General features: G+C 40.5%; 1 protein-coding gene across 11 annotated transcripts in view; it reads left to right on the forward strand.

Annotated features, from left to right (window-relative positions):
- The window catches only part of GRM7 (glutamate metabotropic receptor 7), a 769,980-nt gene that overhangs the window by 520,837 nt on the left and 222,436 nt on the right, over nt 1-26,707 (forward strand). Inside the window, exon 8 of one of the 11 annotated variants that reach the window (XM_032458842.1) lies at nt 5,152-5,214. The exons of the other annotated variants lie outside the window; for them this stretch is intronic. Coding sequence (XP_032314733.1) covers nt 5,152-5,199 — 48 coding nt within the window. The 3' untranslated portion in view covers nt 5,200-5,214. The remainder of the gene's footprint in view (nt 1-5,151; nt 5,215-26,707) is intronic. 11 annotated transcript variants of the gene reach the window in all.

Raw genomic sequence — 26,707 nt, forward strand, 5'->3', positions numbered from 1 at the left:
AAACTTGTCCAGCTGCTTAAGCAGTTGAGCCCCATCATCAATGCTCTTACCGCCTCCTCTGGTTAAATCACGGTGCCTGTGTCCTCAGTGGGGACCTTAGTCTGAATGGGCCCATTTTTCTGGTTATTGCATCTGGAAGATTTCACGCCCAGTTTTCTCAGGTAAGCACTGCCATTCCTAGGAATGTTTTGCTCATGCCATCTTTAAAGTTCTAGTGTTTGATGTAGCATGCTGTCTGCAAGTAGCTTAACATAAAAAAAACTACACTTAGGAGTAGTAAACTTCCCCCAAAGTAAATCTGAATCAGCCACATCCCCCTCCAGCCCTCACTTGTACAAATTCATAAATGGGTTTCCGGTGCCTGAAACAGGTCCTGGCTGGTCTTTACACAGCAGCACAGCTGAGTTCCCATTGGGAAGGACAAAGTGGCTTCCATGAGTTTTAAAACTTACCTTTTCTCATTCGATTGATTGCAGAACCCAATGAGAAACCTCTGTCCTTGGAAAGTGGGGTGAGGAGAGCCTAGGAGTAATGGCCTTCCAGCTACACCCTTTGTCTCGTGTCTTGGAATTGTCTTGCCTACCATTCAAACCAGCTCTCTGGCCAATAGGTGTTTATTCCTTGTAACGTCCTCCACCGACAGTCATCGATTCAGATGTAGGGGGCATTTTCAGTCCCCTGCTTAAGTCCTCCCAACTATGACAGTGAAGGAGAAGTAACAAGCAGAGAACAAGGAAGACCGAAAAGATGCAGTGTGAAAATATCAAGAAGGCAAAACTTCTCATAAATAACAAAGGCGTTCTTGATTTATCTTGCAGTGATATTGTAACAGAGCCTTCACAATGACTGAATAGGACACGAGGGCCTTTATCTTAGCAGGGAACATGATGCCTGCCATTTGAAATCACACTCTGAAAGCGAGCTTTAACACATTGATGGATATGCATTGGAAAGATAAGTGGCTCTTTGAAACTGCCTTGAAATCACTTATGCTTCAGTAAGAAGCTAGCGTCAAAGTTGGTAAATAGTCAGGTGCATGATTTGTGCCTATATTTCCTGATAGTTAATTTTTTTCCATTAAAGGTATAGATCACCTTGGTTATAAATGCCAGTTTACAGGATTCAATCAAGACTGCCGGATTAGAATGTCAGGAGTCTAGGGAGAAGGGGTGGAACCAACGGCTCCTCTCTCTCATCACTGTTACTGTCACACAGATGAGTGTCATCCCACTTGAGGGAACTGTGTAATGAAAGGAGGTTTGAGCAGAAGACTAACTGATATGCTTTGTAGTCATTAGCTTGCAACGTTATAGCAAAACTATTGAAGATTTCCTGGATGCCTTGCAAATTTCACTGTCAAGCGTCTTATTAGGCACACCCAGTATTGTGAGCATTTTGATAGCGGAGTATTCAAGATTTAGGGACGCCTGTTGAATTGCCTTCTTTCAGTGGTCCCAGCTCTATGTTTAAATTTTGTTCTTAAAGATGAGTGGAGCTGAAATGGCTGATAGGATTATTTTCAAACAGAAAATACCAGTGATTCTTCTATGTGACCTTTCTAGAGTCAAATCTGCTTTCTCTGCCTTAGTTTTCAAAAAACTAGAGAGGAATTGGCAGGTCAGTGTTAACAGAGATCTGCTGATAGGTCATTTATGAAGAGGCAACATGATGTAGTGTTAAAAAGTCTGGTCTGGGAGCAGGCTGCCTCCTTTTATCTTTATTTTTGTTTATCTTTTTAATCAAAGTACAGTCACAATGTGTCAATTTCTGGTGTACACTACAATGTCCTAGTCATGCATATACATACATATATTCATTTTCATATTCTTTTTCAGTAAAGGCTATTATAAGATATTGAATATAGTTCCCTGTGCTATATAGAAGAAACTTTTAAAGTCTATATTTCTGTATAGTGGCTAACATTTGCAAATTTGACTCCCAAATTTATCCCTTCCCATCCCCTAAATCCTGAGCTTCAGCCACTTCCTAGCACTACCACTCAACTTGCTTCACCTCACTTAATTTGCCTCATTTGCCTTATCTGTAAAATGGGACTGACAAAGGCATAGGACTGCTGAGAGAATTAAGTACATGAAAAGTGCTAACGATGGGGGCTGGTACAATAACGTTTGGTAGGACTGCTATTATTTTTGTTAATGTCTTTCTTAAAACTTGAATTGACCTTATTATTCCTTCATGCCAAACCTTCCTACCTCCTGCTGCCCCCATCCCCCTAGTGGCCTTTGTTCCACCCCTCGCCCTGTGCTCCTGTCACACAGACCTCCCTGAAGCATCCTGAATCTGTCACATTCTCCCTGACCTTTCTGTATCTTGTCACATCACTTGAAATGCCACAGTCCACCACTGAGCTGAACATTGGCCCCAGAGGACGTTCCAGCTTCCTTGGGAAGACCTGCATCACGCATTTCCCCTTCCCTTCCTTCCAGAGTAGGACTAGCCCTCTCCCTGAGACAGCTTTGTTTCTTTAACCACCTCCATGAAGTTCTCAGAGGCGCTGGACCTCTCAGGGCCCAGTAAGTGTTAGGCACCGAACTGATGCATAAGAATGAAATTTCACAGTGGTACAATATGCAAACCCTGGGTCTCTTCTCTGGAACCAAATTCCTTTATTTCAGACAGCTCTGCAGTTGCAGTGGAGAGAGAAGGATCATCACTGTAGCTGGCTGAGGTTCATTCATAAAATGCAGCCAACAGAGTAAGATGCCCAGCTGTCCCAAACAGTGCATCCCTCAGAGCCTCAGAGCCCAAGCTCCCCCCAAGAGGGCGATAAGGGGGGACTGGAAGCCTCCAGGAGACAGAGACTAAGGAAACGTTAACCACCCCCTCTGACCCTTCCCAACACTGCTACATACTTCAGACATCTTCCCATTATAACTCCCTGATGCCAGCTGGCTTTCAGAATGAATAGGTGGAGACCAGTTACTCTCCAAGATGCTTATTTTCAAAAGGCGTCTGTGAGGATGTGGCCAGACGTGACAGACTTAGCTGCTTTAGGTAGCCTCTTTGAGAATGAGCCAGCCCTCCACAGAGACCATAGCTTTGGGGCTGCTCTAAGCCTGCCACTCGTTTCGATTTTCTCTTTCTGAGATGTGTGTCTTTATCACTTCTGTTTTCTTCCTCTTCACTGTGATCCACAAAGGAAAATCATCATATGTTCCTTTTGAAAGAATGCCTTTTGAAATCTAATTTGAATGTTTCTGAATCCCTTCTTGTAGCCATTTCTCATGGGATTGCTAATTTTCCTCTCTCCCTGCAAAGCCTATGTCTTCCAATTAAAAAGTAAAATCACATACAAATATATTCCTGAGACTTTGGTACATACCAATTTCTCATCTAGAGTGTGCTATGTAAGAGGCTCGAATGTCCAATTGTTCAGTTCCCAAGGAAGTCTCGGTCTTCAGTCATGAGCCTTTGTTCCTTGCCCCTGGAAGAGCACGTTCAAAGTGTCAGAAAAGGCGACTTCATTAATGAGAACAATCCAGCTGTCCAACTTTAAACATGAACTTGGCCGTCCTTGTTTATCTGTTGTTCTTGTACTTCCCTTGCAGTCATTTTTCTTTGCGCAGCTCACTGAACCTCACACCAAAAGCGCTTTTCAGGAACCATGAGTTTGCAGGCTCAGTCTTTTTCAGGCCAGCTGGAGGGAAATCTGGGAAATTACTGACCTGTTGAAAGACCGTATGTTTCTGCCATCTTTGGTGGAAGTCTTCACAGCTCCGCACCCGGCTCTGTTTCATCAGCCCTCGTGCTGTGGGGAAGACACTGACTGGGTAATTGCTCACAGAGTTAAAAAATTTACGTTGGCCAACGTATCACGTGCACATTTGTTTTTCATCTTCGAGATGAATGGGGCATTGAAAAAGAAGGGGAAGGGAAAATCATGTGATTTAACCAGTAAATCTCTTTGCTAGTGTTCCTCCTTTTGCCAAGAGCATTTATTACAAATATTTAATAACTAGTAACATCTGGGGACCAACCAATCAGTAGAGTCACCGGCTCTTGCTGGGCTGGAGTCCCGGAAGCCTACTGCGTTAACCCATATGTTGCTGAATCATGGGCAGGCCCAGGGTGTCTGGGGACAGGTGGGGATGCAGAGCAGAGGGGAGCATTGGAGGAAGGAGGGCAGTCCTGGCTGCCAGCTTGTGCAGGTGTATTTTAATATTTTAGCAACTCACAAGGTCATTTTGTGTATATGACTGCGTATTAGTCTGTCTCCTCCCACCTCCGTCAGGCATGCAGTTGCCTCTGTTTCTTTGCAGATATCACTGTCTCTGCAGAACGTTCCCTCATGCCCAGCTGACGCTATGCAGTGTCCCCAGAGCACTGTAACCATGACTTTATATTTAAAGTCATATTCGAAGGACCAGAGGACAGTTACATCATAGGGGAGAAGAACCATATGGCCTCTGGTGTGCAGTTAACCTCCTTGGGCCTCAGTGTACCCAGATGTCAAGTGGGGGCACCAGTACTGTCCTAGTCTACATTTTCCCAAGGGCGGATCGTGAGACAAGGATTTAGATGCAAGCTTTTGGGAGATGATCCCAGAAAACACGTTAAGAGGGTAGGTGAGGAAGCCAAGAAAGGGAGGAGGGGCAGGACAGGTTATCACTGTGGGCGCCTGGGGCTAAATCCCCAGGACTCTGAGGCAGCATCTCCCACAGCCTCAGAATCACAGCATGGCAGCCGGGAAACTGGTCGACACCTCCCACGCCTCACAGGTTGAGGGCTCTCCTTGGGCGCTGTCCCCCCAGCACTTCCGCCTCACAGTGGCTAGAAAACACCTTCAGGCAGGGTGACAGGGAAGGCCATTTTGGCCTGCCGATGGGGGCGGCAGTAATGTGTGTGCACTGGACTGTCCACAAGGGCACTGCTGAAGGGGGCCCAGGAGCTATGAGTGGAGCACAGACAACGCCTCCTTCAGAGCTTCTGTGATCATCTCTGCAGAGGAGTAGACATCTCTCCACGTCTACCCCATGGAGCCTTGCCAGCAGATATTTGATTAGTTGTAATTAGTCAGAGGTAACGTTTTTTGGTCACCTTCTGTATACCAGTCATAATGCTACATGCTAACTCGTTTAACTCTCATAGCTAATTTATTAGATGGGTACTGTTTTTATTCCCATTTTACAGATGAGGAGCACAAGGTCTCCAGGAGCATTTTTGGTCAAGGTTACGTAGATGATCAGTGAGGTGGTAAGTAAACCTGGCATTCTGGCTCCATAGTCCGCTCTCATAACCACTATTGTCCTGCCTCTCTGTGATTAAAAGGAAACCAAAAATTGGGTGAAAAGACCTTTAGATTCACATAAACGTTAACTAACTCTAACCCTAATTCTTATTTTGCCGCTCAGGAAATGACCTCTGGGATAAGGGACATGGCACTCTTCTTAATTGGGAGCTGGCACGCTCATTTGCAGTTCACAGTGGCTGCTGAGCGTGGCAGGCACAGAGGCCATCGTTAGTCAGGACCATTGATTGAAGGTCTCTCGTGTGCAGAGCTTTGTTGTCAGAGCTGTTGGGAGACACAGAGGAAGTGGGGAGACGGTGTCATCCATCACAGAGTCTAACCACGTAGTTACAGGTGCCTGGAATTACCGTCTTCCGTGACAGAAAGGAAAACCAGGCACAACTGAGCCAGGACCCTCAGGGTAGCAGTCGGGTTCTTCTGCCCCTGCAGTGTGCTTTCCAGGTTGCAGCTGGGGAAAACGCAGATTTGGAGCAATGCAGTAGGGAAAAGAAGTCACATGGCGTGGTATACTGAAAAGGGGAAGAACCGAGCTCCCTACTTACGGCAGGGAAAGTAGGTTTTATAGGAATAAGCCTCAAAGCAACTGGAATTAATTGAAGCTTTGGGTTTAAAGGTGTGTTAACAAAGACTTCACCACTCTGAGATTAAACTTCAGAGTATGAAATTGGTCCCATAATATTCACTTCACTTCACTAATGCGTGGCAAGGTTAGCTAAAGAGCTGACTAGCAAACTGATGGTCCTTAAATGTTATTTTTCTTTCGTTGCTTGCACTTAGAGAGTGGTGATTCACTGTGAGTGTTGCAGACTTGCTGCTAAGTGGGGATGGGAGATGTTCAATGGAGAGCTTAGAGATTCCATGTTTGTCCTGCGTTCAGGTTACCATGAATGCTGGTGGGGGCGAATGCATGGGATGGATGTTGAAATGGAGAGCCCCGGAGGCCACTGCTACCTCGGAAACTCTGATTCACTTGCAACAACATTATTCGGTGCTAGAGGCAGTTCTGTGGACCACACTTGGAGAAATACTGACCCTTAGTAAATAATCTTTATGTACTAAGGGGTCCTACATTGAGCTGCATACAATCAATTACAAAATAGTCAAATATGTGCTTAGCCATGGAAATTACAAAACATGTTTTTAAAAGGGGACACATTTTTAAATGGGGGTTACATATATTAGAGTCCAGAATGGTTATCCAAATGGGAGTAGTACAGAAGTGTGTGAGTGAGTGGGTGGGCTTGAGTGGGGACCACAGGGTGTATCCTGTTCATACTTCTCAAAGCAAGTTGAAATTCATCCTTTAATTTGATACAGGTGATAGGCAGCTAGTAAGACGGACTTGGATTTGAAGCCTTGATTTGTCCAATAATGGCTACAAGACCTTAAGTACCTTGTGTGGCCTCTCTAGACCTCAGATTCCTCGGGTGAGAAAGGTGGATTGGTTTCCAGCTAGCAGGGTTGTTTAAAAGATTAATGGTAATTGTTATCACTATGACTTGAGCCCTCGGTATGATTTGGTAGAGGGAAGCCGTGTCAGGGAGAGGAAAGGACTCCTGTCCACTCATGTGGATACTGAGCACGCACACTGCCTACACAAGGCCCTCAGAGCACAGGGAGGGTGTGGTCTCGATGCAGCTGGGCTGAGCATCGGCTGCAGCCGTGAAGACTGCCCTGCTGAGAGCTGCAGAAAGCCTTGGAGGTGCAAATGTGCTTCAGAGGTTCAGTGCGTTTTGCTAATTAGAAATTTGTATTTCACACCATGGCAGGCAAGTCAGGGCCTCTGAACCCAGAGAGTTTGATTAAATGTGTCTCAATGCCGTAGACACTGCTGTAGACAAAGGATGTCACTTGACTGCTTCCAAGTAAGGTCATGGGCCAGTTTAACTGCAAATGGGAGGAGAAATTGATACGTAGGTGACCAACCCCTATTAAGGTACCAGCAGTCTGACTCCACCTGGGGTAACTGGAAAAGGTCAGTGACAATCAGTGTGTGAGTTAGGTCCTGAAGAAAGACAGTGCCGGGAGTGACCAACGTGTCCTTAGGCAGTCATGACATACCCCCTGATTTGGGAGAAAGCCAGTGATCAGAGAGACTGGAGGATGCCAAGGAAACCATGCCATGTATGATCCAACTCTGAAAGGCCTCTGTACCAGATGAAGGCAACTAGATTCTTTTTTGGTAGAAAGATAGAGGATTTGGTAGAGATAGAGGATTTTGCAAAGGAAGTTTAAGTAGGGAAAATTGGAGAATAAGCAGCTTTTACAGTGGGAAGTTCAGCATCAAGCTCTCACAAGTGTTCTAGGAAAAGGTTACAGATGTGGTTCCTCTGATTCTGAGGATTCGTGCACTCTGTCATATCTCACAATGATTTTTTAAATTAGTGACATCAAGCAAATTACACATTCCTTGGGGAGAGACGGGGAAGAGCTAACATTTATTGTGGGCATACTAAGTGTCAACAGTCCCACTGAAATGTCCATAAATCATCTCATTTAATGCTCCTAAGAAAGTGAGAGTATGCATTTCTTGAATTCCCACTTCTTGAATAAGGAAATGAGCAAGAAGAAAATGAATAATATGACTGTCTTCCCAGCTTATTCATTGATTCATCCGTTCATCCAATAGCTATGTGTTGAATGTCCACTGTGTTTCAGGCAGTACTCCAGGTACTGAGGCTTCAACCTTGAACAGGGGAGAGTAGGTTTCTGCTCATAATGAGCACAGCATTCAAGTGCAGGAGACAGCAGTAAACCAGTAAATACAGAGCTCACCGTAGGTAGTATAAGGAAAGTAAAATAGGGTGGTCCGATCCAGAGGGGTACTTTGAATTGGAAGACAAAGTCTTTTTGAGGAGGTGACAGTTGAGTTGGCACTGGAGTGAAGAGAAGCCAGGCATGCTGATCTGGGGACAGAATGGACTTGACAGAAAGGACAGAAAGCAATAGAAGGGCAGAGCTCTCCAGCAGAGAGGACCCTGGTGTGTCCTGGGAGCTAAAGGAGCCACTGGAATGTGGAAGGTGAGCAGGAGGCAGAGGGACAGGTGACAAGGTCAGTGGTAGGCAAGGGCCAGTGAATCTTGGGCCTTGGGAGGAAGAGTTTGTACTTCCTTCAAAGTCCGGTGGGAAGTCATTTAAGGTTTTTAATTAGGGAAGTGATGTGATCTGGGTTATACCTGTGGTTTTGGGACTGAAACTGAGTTGTAGGGGACAAGAGCTGTAAGAAAGCCAATTAGGCCAGTTGGTTTTATTATTCCCAGTGAGAGGATGGTTTAGAAAGACTTTAAACTGAAAATCCCAAAGAGTTGAATATCTTTTAGCATTCTCAATTTTCCCCTCTCTTTATCTATTTATGCAGGTAAACAGATATATATCAGTGTGTGCTTGTATTTATAGACATAAATATAAATGTGTATGTATGTATGTATATACACTATATAAATTATATATGGACTACTACACAGTTACTGAGGAATATTATAAAACACGCAAAATAGATGTTAAAATCTGCAAAAGAGGAAAGAAACATTTTAAATAATTTATTTCACTAAAAGTAAATTTGCTATCACTAAAATCTTACTACTAAAAGCACTATTAATATTTTAGTGGGGGTAATATAATTGAATAGGCTTCTTTAGAAAACCAAATATTTGGTTTAACACTTTCTGATACCAAGATTCAAAGATCTGGCTCTAAAATTACTTTATTTCCAGAATTGTTTTTGAATAGTTGTCATAACAGAAAGCACTTGATAAAGAAATAATAAGTAAATGTACAATAAAGATTTATGCTAAGGTGTGTTACTAGCAGGAGTGGAGAAATCTTTATTCCTAGTTGTCTTCCTATTATGTTTATTTTTTCCTGGTGGACTTTGTCAAATCTAATGGGATCAGAATATTTTATAGGCTTAAATAGCAATAATAAGGAATTTAAAAAGTGACAGCTCTGCCATTTTCTTAATGTTCACGTGTGCCAGTAGTAATACCATTTTTTCAATCCAAGGTTCCATTCAGGGGTGGGGGCTAAAAGCTCAGTCGTAGATCACATGCTTTGAATGCACAAGGTCTATCTATTTCATATCACTTGTCTGCTGACACAACACCAAAAGAATTTTTGGTGCTACAATATAGGAAGTTAGTGGCACAGATTATTCACCCATGTTCACAGACTCTGCCCACACATAAGAGTGAAACTGAAAATTGGAAGTACTTAAATATGTTTTTCTCTAGCAATTGCACAAGTGGCTGACAGTAGAAGCTGTAATTGAGGCACATTTAACATGGTAATACATAAGTAAATGGATAAATGAGTGAATATATATATGTGTATATGTAAGCAGATATGGTATATGTGATCAGATCCTCCAGAAATAGGCGTAAAATCCATAGAAGCTAAATGTATGCTTTAAATTTTTTTTTTAAAAATCCAGCAACTAGGCAAGAATGTGGACCTGAAATGCTGCTTCTTGAACTGACTCTGATCTAAATATGTTTCACTTTGCTCTAAGGAAGTACACGTAAAATATAAGATTTTTATAAATCATAATGTATCTGGTTAACTTTATTCTAGGAATTTTTTCCTACTTGTGACTATTTTAAGTTTTCTTGCTTCTTAAGGGATGATGATGATGGTGGTGATGATGATATTAAACATAGATTATTTTGTTTATTTTTATGCCCTTTGAAAAACAAGTTGGTTGTCTTATTTGAGGCTCCACTCCCCACTGTTTCACATTCTGAAAACTACTGATCTAGAAAGGTCTTTATTTTTAATTTTTTTGATAATGTATAGTAATTTACAATATGTGTTAGTTTCAGGTGCAGAGCAGTGATTCAGGTATATACATATATATGTGTGTATATATATATAGTTTTTCAGGTTCTCTTCCAATATAGGTTATTACAAGATAATGAATATAATTCCCTGTGCTAGATAGTAAATCCTTGTCGTTTATCTATTTTATATACAGTAGTGTGTATATAAAATAGTAGTGTGCATATAATCCTGTACTCCTGGTTTACCTCTCCACCCTCCCATTCCCGTTTGGTAACCTGTACGTTTGTTTCCTATGTCTGTGAGTCTGTTTTTGTTTTGTAAACATTCATTTATTAGATTCCACATTTAAGTGATATCATATAATATTTGTCTTTCTCTGTCTAACTTTGCTCAATATGATATTCTCTTAGGTCCATCCATGTTGCTGAAAATGGCAGTGTTTCATTTTTTATGGCTGAATAATATTCCACTGTGTGTGTGTGTGTATACAACATCTGCTTTATTCACTCATCTGTCAATGGACATTTAGATTGCCTTCATGTATTGGCTGCTATAAATAGTGCTGCTATGGACATTGAGGTGTGTGTATCTTTTTGAATTAGTGTTGTTGAGTTTTCTGGATATATGCCCAGGAGTGAGATTGCTGGATCATATGGTAACTCTGTTTTTCAGTTTTTTAAGGAATCTCCATACTCTTTTTCAATAGTGGCTATACCAGTTTACATTCCCATCAACAGTGTACTAGTTTTCTTCATACTCTCTTCAGCAGTTATTATTTGTAGATTTTTGATGATGGCCATTCTAATTGTTGTGAGATGATACCTCATTGTAGTTTTGATTTGCATTTCTCTAATAGTTAACAGCATTGAACAGCTTTTCATGTGCCTGGTCATCTGTATATTTTTTGGAGAAATGTCTCTTTAGGTTTATGCCCATTTTTTTAAATAACTGGGTTTGTTTTTGTTTTTGTTTTTGTTTTTGTTCTTGTTTTTATATTGACTTGTATGAGCTGTCTTATCTTTTGGAAATTAACTTCTTGTCAGTCTCATCATCTGTGAATATTTTCTCCCATTCTGTTGGCTGTCTTTTTGTTTTGTTAACGGTTTCTTTTGCTGGGCAGAAGCTTTTCAGTTTGATTAGGTCCTGTTTGTTCATTTTTGCTTTTATTTCTTTTGCCTTGGGGGATATCCCTAAGAAACTATTACTGTGATTTATGTCCAAGAATGTTTTGTTTATGTTCTCTCCTGGGAGTTTTATAGTGTCATGTCTTATATTTGGGTCTTTATATACCATTTTGAGTTTATTTTTATGTATGGTGTGAGGGAGTGTTCTAATTTCATTGATTTTTGTGCATCTGTCCAACTTTCCCAACACCACTTGCTGAAGAGACTGTCTTTTCTCCATGGTATAGCCTTGCCTCCTTTGTCAAAGATTAATTGACTATAGGCGTATGGGTTTATTTCTGCGCTTTCTATTCTGTTCCATTTATCTATATGTCTCTTTTTATGCCAATAGCACACTGTTTTGATTATTGTAGTTTGGTAGTTTTGTCTGAAGTGTGGGACAGTATCTCCTCCTGCTTTGTTCTTTTCCTCAGGATTGCTTTGGCAATTTTGGGTCTTTTATGGCTCCATATAAATTTTAGGATTATTTGTTCTAGTTTTGTGAAGAATGTCATGGGTAACTTGATAAGGGAGCCCATTAAATCTGTAGGTTGCTTTTGTTAGTGTGGCATTTTAACACTATTAATTCTTCCAGTCCAAGCATATGGAATATCTAGAAAGGTCTTTATTTTTTGTTGTAGAAGAAGACACGACGTGGTAGACAAATGGAGTTAGAATCCATATCAAATAACAGTTTTCACACAGATTAAACACAGAAGGACAATATCGCAAATAGCAACAGTAACTGCCACAATAAACTAGTAGTAACTGTTAACCTGTAACGACTGCTTACCTCGTGCAGGGGGAGCTTCAAGTGCTCTACCTGTTTAACATTCAGCAACATTTAACAGCAACCCTATGAAGTAGGTCTTAATACCATCCTCACAGGATTAGAGTGTCTCTACAAGGATATTTTTTGAGGCTTATTTGACTGTGATACATATAGTAAGAAACATATTTCACAGCACAACATACTTACATACTCACACAGCCACACCCAGTGAAAAATATTTTATTTTTCATTTTTGAAGCATTTTGGTTGTGAACTGATCAATGTTATTCCCTTTCTTGTCTTCCTTTCTCCCCTCCTCTATCACCACCACCATCTGTTGAACATCTTTATATAAGGTAATTTACTATACCTTACATAATGTAATGTAATATCCACAACAGCCTTATAATAGACATGTTATTATTTCCATTTTGCATATGTAGCTTAGGGAGTTAATTTAAATCTTACACAGTAGTTACCGGCTAAAAGAAGAGTCAAGATTTGAACCTGGATATGTCAGTTTGAAAACACTGGGTCTCCCCATTCTGCGTTATAAAGGCATGGCAAACATGTCTGTCTTATGCAGTTAATTCTTTGGGTAGTTGTGTAGACTGCTGTGTGTCATCCCTATGATTTAGCCAGATTCTTTAGGTAGAATACAGAGTAACACCAAAATAATCTGATTGTGTATGTGTAATTATTATTAATATGATAGGTAAGTCCTGTAAGATAATATTATAACTTACATGTGTATATATAATATATGCACACATAATATTAATGGTGGGGGAATATGAAAAATATACTAAAAACTATCCCAGTCAAAAATTCCCATTATAACAGAAGTTATCAATTGAGCCATAAAGCAAATTTATATAACTAAGTAAACAGTCATCTGAAATTCAATATATGGAGGTTAGACTTAAAATATAATGAAAAATGTGATGACAATTCATTGCATTCTTTTTTCTTTTCTTTTTTCTGAACCATTTTCTTTTCTGGCATTTTCATCTTGGAGTCACATACCTATTTTGCACTTAAACTTCACTCAAAAATAAAATTACACCACAGGAAATGTATGCTTTAGGGCAAAATACAGGCTTACACACAAGAGCACACTGAAACAGGGAAGCAGAGTAAATGCCGGGTGAACTGAAGAGTTAGAAGATACTTCCTTTTTAAAACTCGCCCTGGCATGTGTAAGCAGAGCTATGTTTTGGGTTCATCCAAACATGGCATGCGATTGGGATTTTCTCCACGTGATGTTCTCTCACTAGAAACTGACTTGTTCAGGAAATGATTGGATTCATCTTAGCCTGAAGATGTAACATTGAAATATCAGTTGTAGCATATTCATTAGTGGGTTTGGGGTGAAACAGATAACTAATTATCTCCCAACACCACTCCAATTAAAGGAATAGCTCAAAAGGTGGCATTGATAATTATTGTTTTCAGCGTTTTATACATAGGGGATCTATTAGACTATCTCCCTACTTCTATTTGTTTGAAAAGCTTCTTTAAAAATGGTTTTGTAAAAAAATCACAATACCCAAAGTTGCTCCACATATGATAAGACTCAGTGCATCTTCCTGGTAGCTGTGTAAAGTATAAACAGCTGTTTCAGAGATAAATTTGGCAATATGTTTAAACACCAAAACAATAGACATACTCTTGTAACCCCACAGGCCTACTCCTTGGAGTCTAAGGTAAAGTCATCTAAAACAAAAAAACAAAACAAAGACTGCATTATCATCTAAAGTAGTAAAAATCTGGAAACAATGAAAACATTCTACATTAAAAATAAGTAAGAAAATTATGTTTAACCTGAATAGAGTGTTTTGATGGCTCAAAATATAATTCTGTAGACATATAAGAAAATTACTATGATAAAAAACAAAAATTGACTCATTATCTAAGCTCCAGGAGAATAGATACTGTCTATTTTTGCTTTTTATTACATCCCCCAAATCCAACAAATTTCTTAGCTTAAATTAAGTCCCCAATTAAAATGTATCAAATGACTGTGTAAATAATTTTGGAAAAGTAACACACGCAGGTAAAGAAGGACTGAGGAGAAATATACAAAAAATGACAAGAGATGATTTGTTAGGGTTTTGGAACTCTGGATAGGTAAATTATTTTACATGTTTTGATTTCTTTTTCTTTATTACTTGTGTTTGTGTGATAAAATATTAAAGACAATGATTTAGAAAAGATGTAGCAAGATTAATAGGACTTTGGCCTTTATTTTCTCTGGCTTGTAATTTGTATAAAACATTTGTTTATTTGTGTGTGTGCGTATGGCTTTGCCTGGGCGCCCAGGAAGGACCCCTTGGGACTGCCCTTCCACTTTTCACTGAGGAGATAAGGAAGTTTGGATCTCTAAATCCTACATGTCCTTCCAGTTTTCAAGCTGACCCGAAGCTGTGATAACCTACTTCCAATCACCAGGGGAAGGAATGATAATAGACATGGGCATGGCAGTTGGACACCAGCACATAATACATAATAGCAAGTCATTTTCTCCTCTTTGAATCTGTTTCCTTATTTGAAATGTGCAGATAATGATAAAGATTAATTAAGATAAAGCATGGAAACACCAGATACAAAGCTTAGCGCCTGGTAGGTATTTAGTAAATACCAGAATTAAAAGCAGCTTTTCATAAAATTTAAGATTAAGGGGTTGTATCCCTTTTCCAGAAAACCTCTTGTGCTGGTCTACCTGGCCAGGACCCTGGCACTACGGGAGTGACACTGTGGAACAGAGATACAAGATCATATCTTTTTTCCTTAGTTTGTTGATACAGTGGGTTGCATTGAGTCATTTTCTGATGTTGAACCAGCCTTTGCACACCTAGAATAAATCCCACTTAGTTAGGATGTGTAATTAGTTTTATACATTGTTAGATTTTGTTTGCTAATGTTTTGTTGACTGTTTGCATCTAAGTTAATGAGAGCTACTGGTCTTTGTTTTTGTTTTATGTGTTGTCTTTGTTGGGTTTTGTTATCAGAGCAATACTGACTTTATAAAATGAGTTGGGAAGTGTTTCCTTCTGTTTTCTAGAAGAAATTAGACACAGTTGGTGTTAATTCTTATTTATATGTTTGATAGAATTGTTGAGTGAAGCCATCTGAGCCTGGAGATTACTTTTTCAGGAGATTTTAAATTACAGATTCAATTTATTTGATGGTTATAGGACTATTCAGATTGTCTATTTCATCTTAATTGAGTTTAGGTAGTTTATAGTTTTCAAAGAATCGGTCTATTTCTTTTAAGTAGCTAAATTTGTGAGGATAAAGTTGTTGGTCGTCCTCACTTCTTGTAATGACAGCAAGATCTGGAGTTAGAGAGCTGATGTACTTCCTCATGTTGGTAGCTTGCATCTTCTCTTTATTTTCATCAGTTTTACTAAAAGTTTATCAGTTGTACTGATTGTTTGAAGAGTCAGATTTCTGTTTCACAGATTTGTTTCTCTAGATTTCCTATTTTCAGTTTCAATGATTTCTGTTCTTATTACTTCCTTTTTTCCTGCTTGCTTTGTGTTTGTTTTGCTTTTTTTTTTTTTTCCTGTTTCTTGAGGTAGGAACTTAGGTTCTTAATCTGAGAACTTTTCTCATTTCTAAAGTAAGCATTTCATGTTATAAATTTTCGTGTCGGCAGTGTTTTAGCTATGTCACACACATTTTGCTGTGTAAGCCTTATGTCCATTCACCTCTATGATATTTTAAATTTTTCTTTTTGAGATTCCGTTTATAACCTATGAATTATTTAGAAGTGTGTTTTTTAAAATACATTTTGAGATTTTCCTCTTGTCTTTCTCTTACTGATGTTTAATCTGATTCCATTGCCATTCTAGAACACTCTGTGATTTTAATTCCTTTTAATTTGTTGAAATTTGTTTTATAGCTCAGGATATGGTCTATCTTAGTGAATGTCCTGGGGGCAGTTGAAAAAAATGTTTATTTTTCTCTTGTTGAGCGTAGTGTTCTGTTTGTGTCAGATTCTGCTGGTTGACTATTGTTCGTTATCTTCAAAATCCTTGCTGCTTTTTGGTTTAGTTATTTAACCAGTTGGGAAGAAGAGGGTGTTGAAACCCCTAGCTCTAATCGTGGATTTGTCTGTAACACTTTTCAGCCCTACCCATGTTTGTTTTATGTGTTTTGAGGCTCTGGTTTTTGGCAATTATACATTTCAGATCATTATGTCTTCCTGGTGGATTGGTCCTTTTAGCATCATTAGAACATTCTCCTTTGTAGTAATTGTCTTTGCTCTGAAGTATACTTTATCATATATTGATATAGCCATTCCTGCTTTGTAAGAAAAAAAAAGATAATAATTACATGGTATATTTTTCCCCATCTTTTTATTTTCAACCTGTCTTTGTATTTGAATTTGAAGTATTTCTTTCAAGCAGCATATATTTTGGTTTTATTTTTTATCCACTCTGCAATCTCTGACTTTTGATTAACATTGTTAGACCATGTACATTTAGGTAGGTATTTAGATGAGTATTGATGTATTAGTTCTTCATTCTGCCATTTTATTATTTGTTTTCTATTTGCTTTCCCTGGTTCTGTTCTTCTGATTTTCTTTTCTTGTCTTCCTTTGGGTTACTTCAACATTTTTGAGGATTCTAACTAGATTTAGTTAGTGTTTTTTAGTGTATCTCTTTGTATTCTTTTTGTAGTAGTTATTTAGTGTATTTTAATATATATACATGGCTTATGACAGTTTACTAGAGTCAACAATTTAGCACTTTGAGTGAATTTGGAAACCTCAATTCCATTTAGGTCTCTTTAACTTCCTTACTTTTAAATATCATTGTCTTTGGTATCAGGCAGTGTTAGAATTTTGTTTCAGTTATCAAGTATGACTTATGAACCTAATGAGGAAAATTATAGGCTATTATACATGCCCTTATTTCTACTCTGTTGTTAATTAATTTCTGTGCTCCAAGATTCCTTGTCATTTCCCTTTTGTTTGAAGAACTGCCTTTCAGAGTAGATCTATTAGCAGCAAAACCTTTTTGTTTTACTTCATCTGAAAAAGTTTTGGTTTTCCCTTTAATCATAAGTGCAATTTCAGTGGATATAGAATTCACAGTTAACAGTTCTCTTTCAGCACTTGGCACAACATGTCCTGACCTTCGTCATACCCATGAGAAATTTCCTGTCATTCAAATTAATATTCTCTTATAAGTTATGCTGACTTCAGGATTTTTTTCTTCGTCTTTAGTTTCCGAAAGTTTAATTGTGATATGTAGTGGCATGGCTTTCTCTGGGTTTATCCTGTCTATGGTCAGTTCAGTTTCTGGAATATGTAGGTTTGCATCTTTTATCCAAATTGGTCAGTTTTCCGTCATTACCTGTCCTAATGCTCCTTAGCCTCGCTGTCTTTCCCCCTTCCTTCTTGGCCTCTGAAAATACAAACACTGCAACTTTGGCTGTTATCCCACAGGCGACTGAAGCTCTACTCACTGTTTTTCAGTCTGTTGTCTATCTGGTGTTCAAACTGGGTAAATGATATTGATATGTCCTTAAGTTTATGGATTTTATTCTGTCATCTCCCTTCCTCTCCTGAGCTCATCTTGTATTTTTTATTGTTGTAATTTCAAGTTCTATCATTTACATTTGGGTTTTTATATGTGTGTACCTTACTGTTTTCCTTGATGAGGTTTTTAAATAATTTTCATTTGTTTCCAGAGTCATTTTTATGATGTCAGCTTTAGAATATTTGTCAGATAATTCTGACGTCTGATTCACTCAGTATTGGAATCATTTGGTTGTCTTTCAGCATCTGAGCTATGATTTTCTTGGTTCCTGGCATGATGAGTGATTTTCACTTGTATCCTGGGCATTTTGTTTATTGTATTAGGAGACTCTGGATCTGCTTGAATCCTTTATTTTGGCAGGCAGCAGCCACTGCATTAAGGTTTAGCAGGTGGTTCTTGGCCTACTTCTGTGAATTGTGGTTCCAATGGCAGTTTAAGTTTTTGATGTCTTTGCAGTGTTATTTTGATCTTCTTGGTTTGTCGAGTGCTACTTGGTTCCCCTTTGGTCCCTGATGGTGCTGCCTGAGGGAGAAGAAGAGCTTTCCCCAGGCCAGGCTGCCTGGTATCTTGTTGGAAGAAAAGTGTGGGGAGATCCTCCTATTGCTCCCCACTCCTCCTGGTCTCTCTGGGTGAGGGAGGAAAGAGAAGACTCTTGTGTCTGCCAGGAAAAAACAAAAAGAAAAAAACTCCCCCGACCAGGCTGCTTATTATGGATGAGTCTCTACCTCATCCACCCATCACCTCTGGATGGGAGAAGATAGTCTCAGGCCCACAGCAGCAAAGAGCCCTCCTGGACCAAAGCCTTGTGATGGCCCAGGTCCCACCTGCTGCTCTGGCCTGCCCCGCCCATTTCAGTGTCTCCCAGGGAACGGGAATCTCAGGCTCACTGAAGGAGACTGTTGCCCCTGGCTGCTTGTGTCTGGTGGGACTCCCAGTTGACTTCCCTCACCAGTGGTATCAGACTCCCCTGATGTCGTAAGAGGCACTGCTGTTTCTGTGGCGGAGCTTGGACTGTCTCCTACTGCAAGGTCATGGATAGGGAAACACTGGGCCTTGGTCACCTTCTACTGGGTAGGGGGGTGCAAGATGCTCTCCCACTATGCTGTTCCCCAAACCAAACCGCCTTCTTTTAACCATGTTTGGTTGTCTCTTTTGCTGTTTGCAGAGTTTATAGTTATGCTTAGTGGGGAAGAGCAAGGGAAAATGGATCTATCTCAGCTTACCTGGAGAGGAAGTACAAGTGCATGTTTTATTGCCACCTTTCCTTGTAATAAGCAATGCCCATGTGATTATCATGAAGCTCATATTCCATCCTTCTTATCAGTAGGGGATTGTGGAAGCTTATATAGCAGAAAACCCCTAGGCAGATGGGGGTCTGACCCTTAATTGTGAACTCAAGTGTTAGTGCTACCTAAGTGTCTCCCCACAAATCACTTAGCAACTGCAAGAGAAAAAACCGTATCTGTGCAGTGGACAAACCCAACAACATCTTGACTGAGTGATCATTAGTACCATCAACAAATGCAAGTGGATGCTGTGAGCCTCTGGATAGGATAGTACGTTGCTAAGGGATGTCTCATTATCTTTGTAGTATTTCCATCAAGAATGCTTAACCAGAATCCCATCATGAAGAAACATCAGAAACACTTAAAGTGAGGGACATCTATTAAACACAAAAAAGAAAGAAGAGAAAAGAAAGCTGACCCATTTTCTTCAGAAACAGCAAGACATTGGTTGACTTTCCTGCTTTGATAACTTTACGGTGGTTGTGTAAGAGAATGTCCCCACGCCCCGCGCTTAGGAATTAAACACTGATGTATAAAAGGATATACACATGTGCGTGCACACACACATGCGCAGTAAGAGAGAGAAAAGATTTGGTAAAGAATTTGGCAAAATGTTAAAAATGGGTGTTAGAGTAATAAGAAGTTTTTGTATTGTTCTTGCAACTTTTATGTAAGTTTAGCAACGTGGTGTGAATCACTTTCATTCGTGCGTGAAATTTATGTCACCTCAGTAGATAAACCCTGAGGTGCTTCAGAGCTGTCCAGACACAGCAAATCACAGCCAAGCCATGACATGAGGCTGTAAGTAAAAAATATGGCAGGGGCTTCTCGCGGTGTTTGGAAACCACATATAGGTCTCTCATGGAGCATAAAGCCACCTGTTAGGATCTGTTATGCCTCATGAATCCTTCCTTCGTCCCACCTGGTTTTGATCCTAGATTTTTCTCCATGTGGACACTGTCTATACAGTGTTGTAGATTTCATGCTTGGCTAGATTTATATTTTTGTCTCGAAGTCGTATTTTCTTGGAGATTGCATGATAGCCCTTTCAGTGTTGAGGGCATATCCAAGTGTTCCTTCTTATGTAATCTTCTCCTGTGTTCTTTAAAAAAAGAAGAAAAAGATTGAACACTCAGGTATTTGATGTACATATATATGAGCCTTATGTGTATAGTGTAAAATTAAAAGGAGATAGTCTCACTCCCAAAGTATCTTTTATGTAGCTAAGGAAAAAGCAAAGATTTGAAATCAGTCTTTGAATCCTGAATTTAAATTCTGCCTCTTCCGTTTTTGAGCTCTGTGGCCTGAGTTCTAGTGTTGAGCTTGGCTGAGTCTCAGTTTCCTCCTGTGCACAACACAGATACTAATGGTACAATCATAGGGTGATTGTAAGAAGTAACCATAATGTATTGAAAGTTACTGTGTATGTTGGGGACTCAATCATATTAATAATAAATAATATTAGTGTTACTGATCATTGTGTCAGTAAGGCTGATCCTTTGGAAAGATTCAAAAAGAACATACGGGTCTTTGTTTGAAGACCTCTGCCAGTTTTGTTTGTCTCACATTTTCTCATGCTGTTCTTCATCTGAAACTCGTCCTCTCTTCCACAAACAACCCTTTTGGGCCCTGTACCTTGCTTGGAAAAACATTTCTCTAGTGTTTCCCATCGATAAATTTTGTCTCTCTTATTCTATTATCTGAGTCCCCTTGGTAATTGCTTGTCCACTAGAGAAATTAATGTGTGTAAATGACTTAATGAATCACCTCTCCCAAATGGCAATGCCTTCACCCTAGAGAGGGTGGAGTTGAGGTTAGTGATTTGGGTTGGGTAGTATTTTAGAAGCCAGCTGTGCCATGTAGCAGCCACTCAGCTTATGAGTGTGGACATGGCCCTTGTTCACAGCTGTCCTTAGGGCACATGAGCACTGTTCCTTGGTAATCACCATAGCTCAGTTTTGCTCCTGTGTTGTTCTAGTTGGAAGTGTGGGCCCTGAGATCAGAATGCCTGGCTTTACACCCTGCCTCTGCTCTTTCACAGTTGGCTGCCCTTGGACTGCTCCAAGGCATGGTGAGCACGTAGTGGTGCAGTGTGCATAAAGCACTTGACGCACCCTCTGTGTCTTGCACTGCACACTCAGGCATTGTTATTGTTTAATACGAACTTCACTTTTAACTTTGTGGATCTAGAAAACTTTTGAGGTATTATCTAGTTCAGTGGCTTTCAAACTTTTCCTTTTAGCAGTAGAAGCCTTTTAATGTTTAAAAAAAAAATGTATACAGAATCCCAGTGTGTGAAAAAGAGATGTTCTGATTGGCTTAGCGAGCTTGAGCCTGAGCCCCACCCTCTCTGACCACCTCGGCTCCATCCTTCCGCTGTACTCGCTGTAGGATCACTACCGTCCAATCTGGGGATCTGTCGGTGCATGACACATCACGGGAAAACAGTGGCTGAAAGCAATAAAATCATTGATTTTGCCCCCGAATCTGAGGTTGACTAGGTCCAATGAGGCAGCCCTCACTCAGATTCTGCCACGTGGTTGCAGTCAGATGGTAGCCAGGGCTGGGAGACCTTGAAGGCCTCTTTGCTACAAGTCAGGGTCTGGGTCTGGGCTGGAAGAGCTGGGGCACTTTGAACATCTCTTCCTCCCTGTGAGGTCTCAGTATGTGGTCTCTCCACTTGGTAGTCTTAAGATGTCTGGGCTTTTTACAGGCTTTTTTAATGGCTCCCAGAGAGGGCACCCCACCAGAAACCAGCAAAACTTGCAGGCTGTAGCTAATGTAGCCTTAGGAGTCACCTGGAACTTCCACAAGGTTCTAGTCCTCTATATCACAAAGACACCAAGTGTCAAAGGAAGATGGCATACATACTGGCACTTAGTGGTCCGTAAACCTGCGAACCTGTTCTAAACCACCACACCTGTAATACAGAAATCTTGCTTTGAAGAGTAAATTTCTTTATACTCTTCTTATAGATGTAATGATGGTCATACGGCTGACATCCATAAAAGCTCGTATATGAGGAGAGATTACTCTCTAGTAGGCACTACTTCAGACACAGAAATACAAAGGATCACAAGAGATTACTATGAACCCTTATATGCCAATAAAATGGGCAACCTAGAAGAAATGGATAAATTCCTAGAAACATATAATCTCCCTGACTGAATCATGAAGAAATAGAAAATATGAACAGGCTCATTACCAGCAATGAAAAGGAATCAATAATTGAAAACAAAAAAACCTTCTGACAAACAAAAGTCTAGGACCAGACTTCACAGGTGAATTTTACCAAACCTTTAAAGAAGAGTTAACACTACCCTTCTCAAACTTTTCCAAAACATTGAAGAGGAAGGAAGCATGCTTCTGAACTCATTCTATGAGGCCAGCATCACAGTGATACCAAACCAGATACTAGACACCACAGAGAAAGAAATTGGCAGGCAGTATCACTGATGAACGAGATGCAGGAATCCACAACAAAAGGCTAGCAAACTGAATGCAGCTGTACATTAAAAGGCTCACACACCATGATCACTGCTGGGAATTGAAGCTCAACTCTTGACCGCTCCCAAGATAAAACTGCTGAGCCTGAGAAAGCAGCCGTTCTGCCAAAGTCAGGCAGTTTAACTACAGAGCAGGGCCACACACCGTATGTTGTCCCTGCCCTACACCATACACCCTCTGATTCTCCCCCTTATTCCTTAGGCACCATTTTTACAAACCTGTTTTGACAAACTAGGGTAAGGTACCCCGTTAAATTTACCCTGAAGCTCATTTGAGCTCTTGTCTCTGGTTTTAAGCCTCCTTTTGGTCCCCTGTATACTAAATATTCAGTTGAATCAAATCACAGTATTCCTATATCACTCATCATCTGATTTAGAAAGAAATCATTTTTCTTTTGAGATAGATTGAAGGTGTCATCCTCTTCGATGGTAATAAGAGTTTGGAGTTGGCATTTGCTTCACTGCACAGTGCCCTGGGCTCTGGCTTTCCTTATTTGGGATTCCAAATGCAGCCTTACTGCCAGAAGGTTCATTTTCTTCAACTTAGTCTGCAGGAGAAGCTCTTCAGAGGATTGAACCTGCCCTTATCCAGTCACCCGCATCCTAGGGGTCTGGCTGTCCAGAGGCCTGGAGGGAAGTTCGGCTGATACTGGATGATGTTGATTAAATTGGTCTATCCGACTCATGAATACTTGGAATCCACCTGTCAAGGATTTGGTGGTTATTTATGAAATCTTCATTCCCATCCCTCACTCCTTTGGGCAGATACACTTCCCTTCTCCACCTCCTTGGGTTGGGCCCTGTGACTTGTTTTGGTCAGTGGACTGTTCACAAGTGTGACTGGAACAGAGGCACAGTTTGGCTTATGCCTGCAGTCCTGAGATTCACAGTAAGAAAAACATGCCTTAGGGATCCGCTGGTACGAGGAGGATGAGAAAGACACAGATCGGTCTCAGACCCAGCCTGCAGCCTGCATTCCAGTGCAGCCATCCCATTTCATGAAATGGAGTTGCCCAGCTGAGCCCAACTACCGGCAGCCAAATTGGTCAACCTGCAGGTCTGTGAGAATGAGAAAAATTTGTCCTTGTAACCCCCTGAGGATTTTAGGATTTTTGTTTCATAGCATTAATGAAGCAAAAGATCACTCAAGTACCAGTTAACATGGCATGGACTACGTAGTTGTGATACTGTGATTTACAGTAAGAAATAGCTAAACGGTCTTCCTCCCTTTTCTGGCACAGAGAATCTAAAGCCCTAGGAATTTCCTAAGTGTTGAGATCGATGACGATGTCTTTTGTTATGTTAGTGAGGTGATTTGGAAAGTACCTAAGGTTTGGGGAGTGGTTATCAGCAGAGTCAGCCACATGATTGGAGAGTCTGAACACTCGGTCCCAGCCCCCAGTCTCTGGCAGAGAGCTGGAGATTGAGTTCAAACACCAATGTCCAACCATTTAATCGGTTGTGCCTGTATAATGAAGTCTCCGTAAAAACCCAAAGAGACAGGGTTCAGAGAGCTTCCAGGTTAGCCAACACATGGAGGTGCTGGAGACCGCAGCAACTGGGGAGCTCGGAAGCTCTGTGCCCTTTCCCTGTTCCTTGCGCTAGGCATCTCTTCTATCTGCCTCTTCCTGTGTTACATCCTTTTGTAGTAAACAGGTAACATTAGTAAGTAAAATGTTTCTCTAAGTTCTGTTAGCTGCCAGCAAATTAATCAAACCCGAGCAGAGCAGGGGGTCATGGGAGCTTCAAATCTATGGCCTTGTGATCAGAAGTACCAGAACTTAAAACTGGCATCTGAAGTTGGGGTGGGGGACAGTTTTGCAGGACTGAGCCCTTAACGTGTGTGATCTGATGGTACCTCCAGGTGGGTAGTGTCAGAATTGGGTCATGGGACACCCCGCTAAGTGTCAGAGCACTGCTTAGGGATGTGGAGAAAACCCCACACACGTTGCACTTCGTGTGTTAGGGCCTTAGTAGTGCTGACTGTTTTTAATTATTATTAAGCATGTAAGATGTGTCAGGCATGGCCTAAGCACATGTCATTCATTAACTCAATTCTAAAACAAGCCTGTAAAGTATATAATATCATTATCTCTGTTTTGGAGTCTTAGAGAGGACTTTGCCCTTGATAAAAATGATTAGAATAATTCATTAAAACTTACCCTTTTGAACAAGGCACTAAAGTGGATTTTGGAAATCCTTATTAAAATCAGAAATGCAGATGCTTCTGAAATTCTTGAGGAACACTGACAGCTTCTGCTTTGTAAGAAAGCTTCTGCTTTGCTGTATTCATGCTGGAAACCACCATCATCGGCGTAGCTGGTCAGAGCATTGATCAAGGCTGCCATGTATTGACTGCTTGTGTCAGACTTTACTGTTTGATTATATCAGTTAATCCACAATAGCCATCTGTGGTTGCTACCCTTTATCCTTCTATATGGTAGATGGACAACTGATTCAGAGAGGTTAAATAATGTACTGAAAGTCACACAGCTTGTGGCTGACTATACTGAAATTCAAGTAAGCCCCTGACTTCTTATCTATTACGCAAAGCTACCTAGTAGAGTACATCCTGCATGATGTACCCTTGTTACAACTATTTCCTCTGTAGAAATGCTATTTTTTAATATCTGAATGATTTTAACATTTTTTGGCAATTTTTCCTTGGACAGAGAGTTATTGAGGATATATTATGTGCCAGGCAGTATACAATGAAATGAAAGTGAATGGTTGGAAAGAGCTTGAAACTGGCTGTCAGAAACCCGAGGTCCTGTTGCAGTGTGATCACAGAACAGAAGGGTAACATGGGCATCACAGGCAGTGTGCATTGAGCTTTCTGTCCAGTGGGACCTGTTGCCTCATTTGATGGACGAAGAGCACTTGTTTTCGGAGTCAAAGAAAAGTGGACATAAATTCTGGCTGTGCTACATACTTAGCGTCACCTCGCTAAGCCTCATTGTCTTTTCTCTGTGCAGTTTGAAATGTATCTCACATCCCACATCATTGTAGAGAGTCAAGAGTGAAAATGTATTAAAACCCTTAGCCCAGTTACTTTCCCCAATAGACAATCAATAAATCATATACTGATAACCTCTGTTATCTTCTAAGAAATTATGTCCAGGCCATTCATCATCTTGGTCATTCTCAGTTGAGTCTGTGAATGAAAAATATCACTGCCATATCAGTAAATAGGTGTTACAGCCATTATGCTCTCACATTGCAGCCACCTCCAGTGGTGCGACCATCAAGACATCAGCCACTGCAGCCACACCCAGTAGTGCCCCCTCAGGAGAGTCAGGATGGGAAAGAACAGGACACTGGCCCTAGACAGCTAAGGTGCACATCAAAGGGATGATTTCAGTGAGCCCAGACTTTTGCATCTTCCCGTACAGAGAAAAGCACTAAATTCCTTAACTTGGGGTATCTGATTGTCTTTAATTAACACTAACCTTTGGATGTTCAGACTACCTGGTCTTTGTTGCAAAAACCCATATATCCTGGCTCGTCCCTTGCCTCTTTGGAGCAGTCTCTTAGAGCCACCTGAGAGGCTGCCTCCTGGGCTTGTGTTCTCAGAAAGTCTGCCGAATAAAACGTAACTCTCAACTTCTAGGTTGTGCATTTTTTCAGTCGACAGATATATTCTCATTTGAAGACATTACTCTTAAAAAATCACAGAATTGAACAGCTTCTTCTAGTTGATTTTCAGCACTAGGCAGGTGTACATTAGGTGCTAATCAAGTCTTTTCCTCTCTCTCGGTCTCAGTTTCTTGACATTAAAATGAGACATTGGAGTAGATCAACTTTTGGTTTCTTGTAGCTGTAAAACAAAAGAAAGTCAACCATCAAACCAAAATGCATGATTCAAAGAAAAAATCCGGGCAACTATTAATTCTTAGGTTTTTTGTGGATGTGTGTGCGTGGCTGAGTGCTTTTCATTGGCCCTATTGAAGAGGTTCCCTGTTCTCTCTGTCTCACAAGATGTTCTGTGTCCTGAGAGGCTCAGAGGAAATATGTGGTATGTTGGTATTTATCCAGGAAAATGCTTCTCTGTGGCTCAGTAAATAGCTGCTGCTACCCAAGTAGGTGAGAACATTGGTTATAATAAACGCAAGACACAAGATCTTTTTGTTGTGGTGGTGGTTGTTTTAATGTTCATCAACATCCGTTTGAATCCCAAGGCAACCCTTAAAGTGTGATAAATCCCCTTTTACAGATGAAACTCTGAGAGTCCATGTCACTAGATGGTTTCCATTCAGGGTACTTGTGATCCTCAGTTTAAATTCCTGCCTGCTTCTTGGCCCGTATACACCATAGACTTAGTAATAACTGATGGTGTGTAATTTGTTCTGTGGGGTATTACTATTCCTGTCACAGAGAAAGTGT

This window comes from Camelus ferus, chromosome 17, assembly GCF_009834535.1.
Source record: "Camelus ferus isolate YT-003-E chromosome 17, BCGSAC_Cfer_1.0, whole genome shotgun sequence".
Taxonomy (NCBI): Eukaryota; Metazoa; Chordata; class Mammalia; order Artiodactyla; family Camelidae; genus Camelus; species Camelus ferus.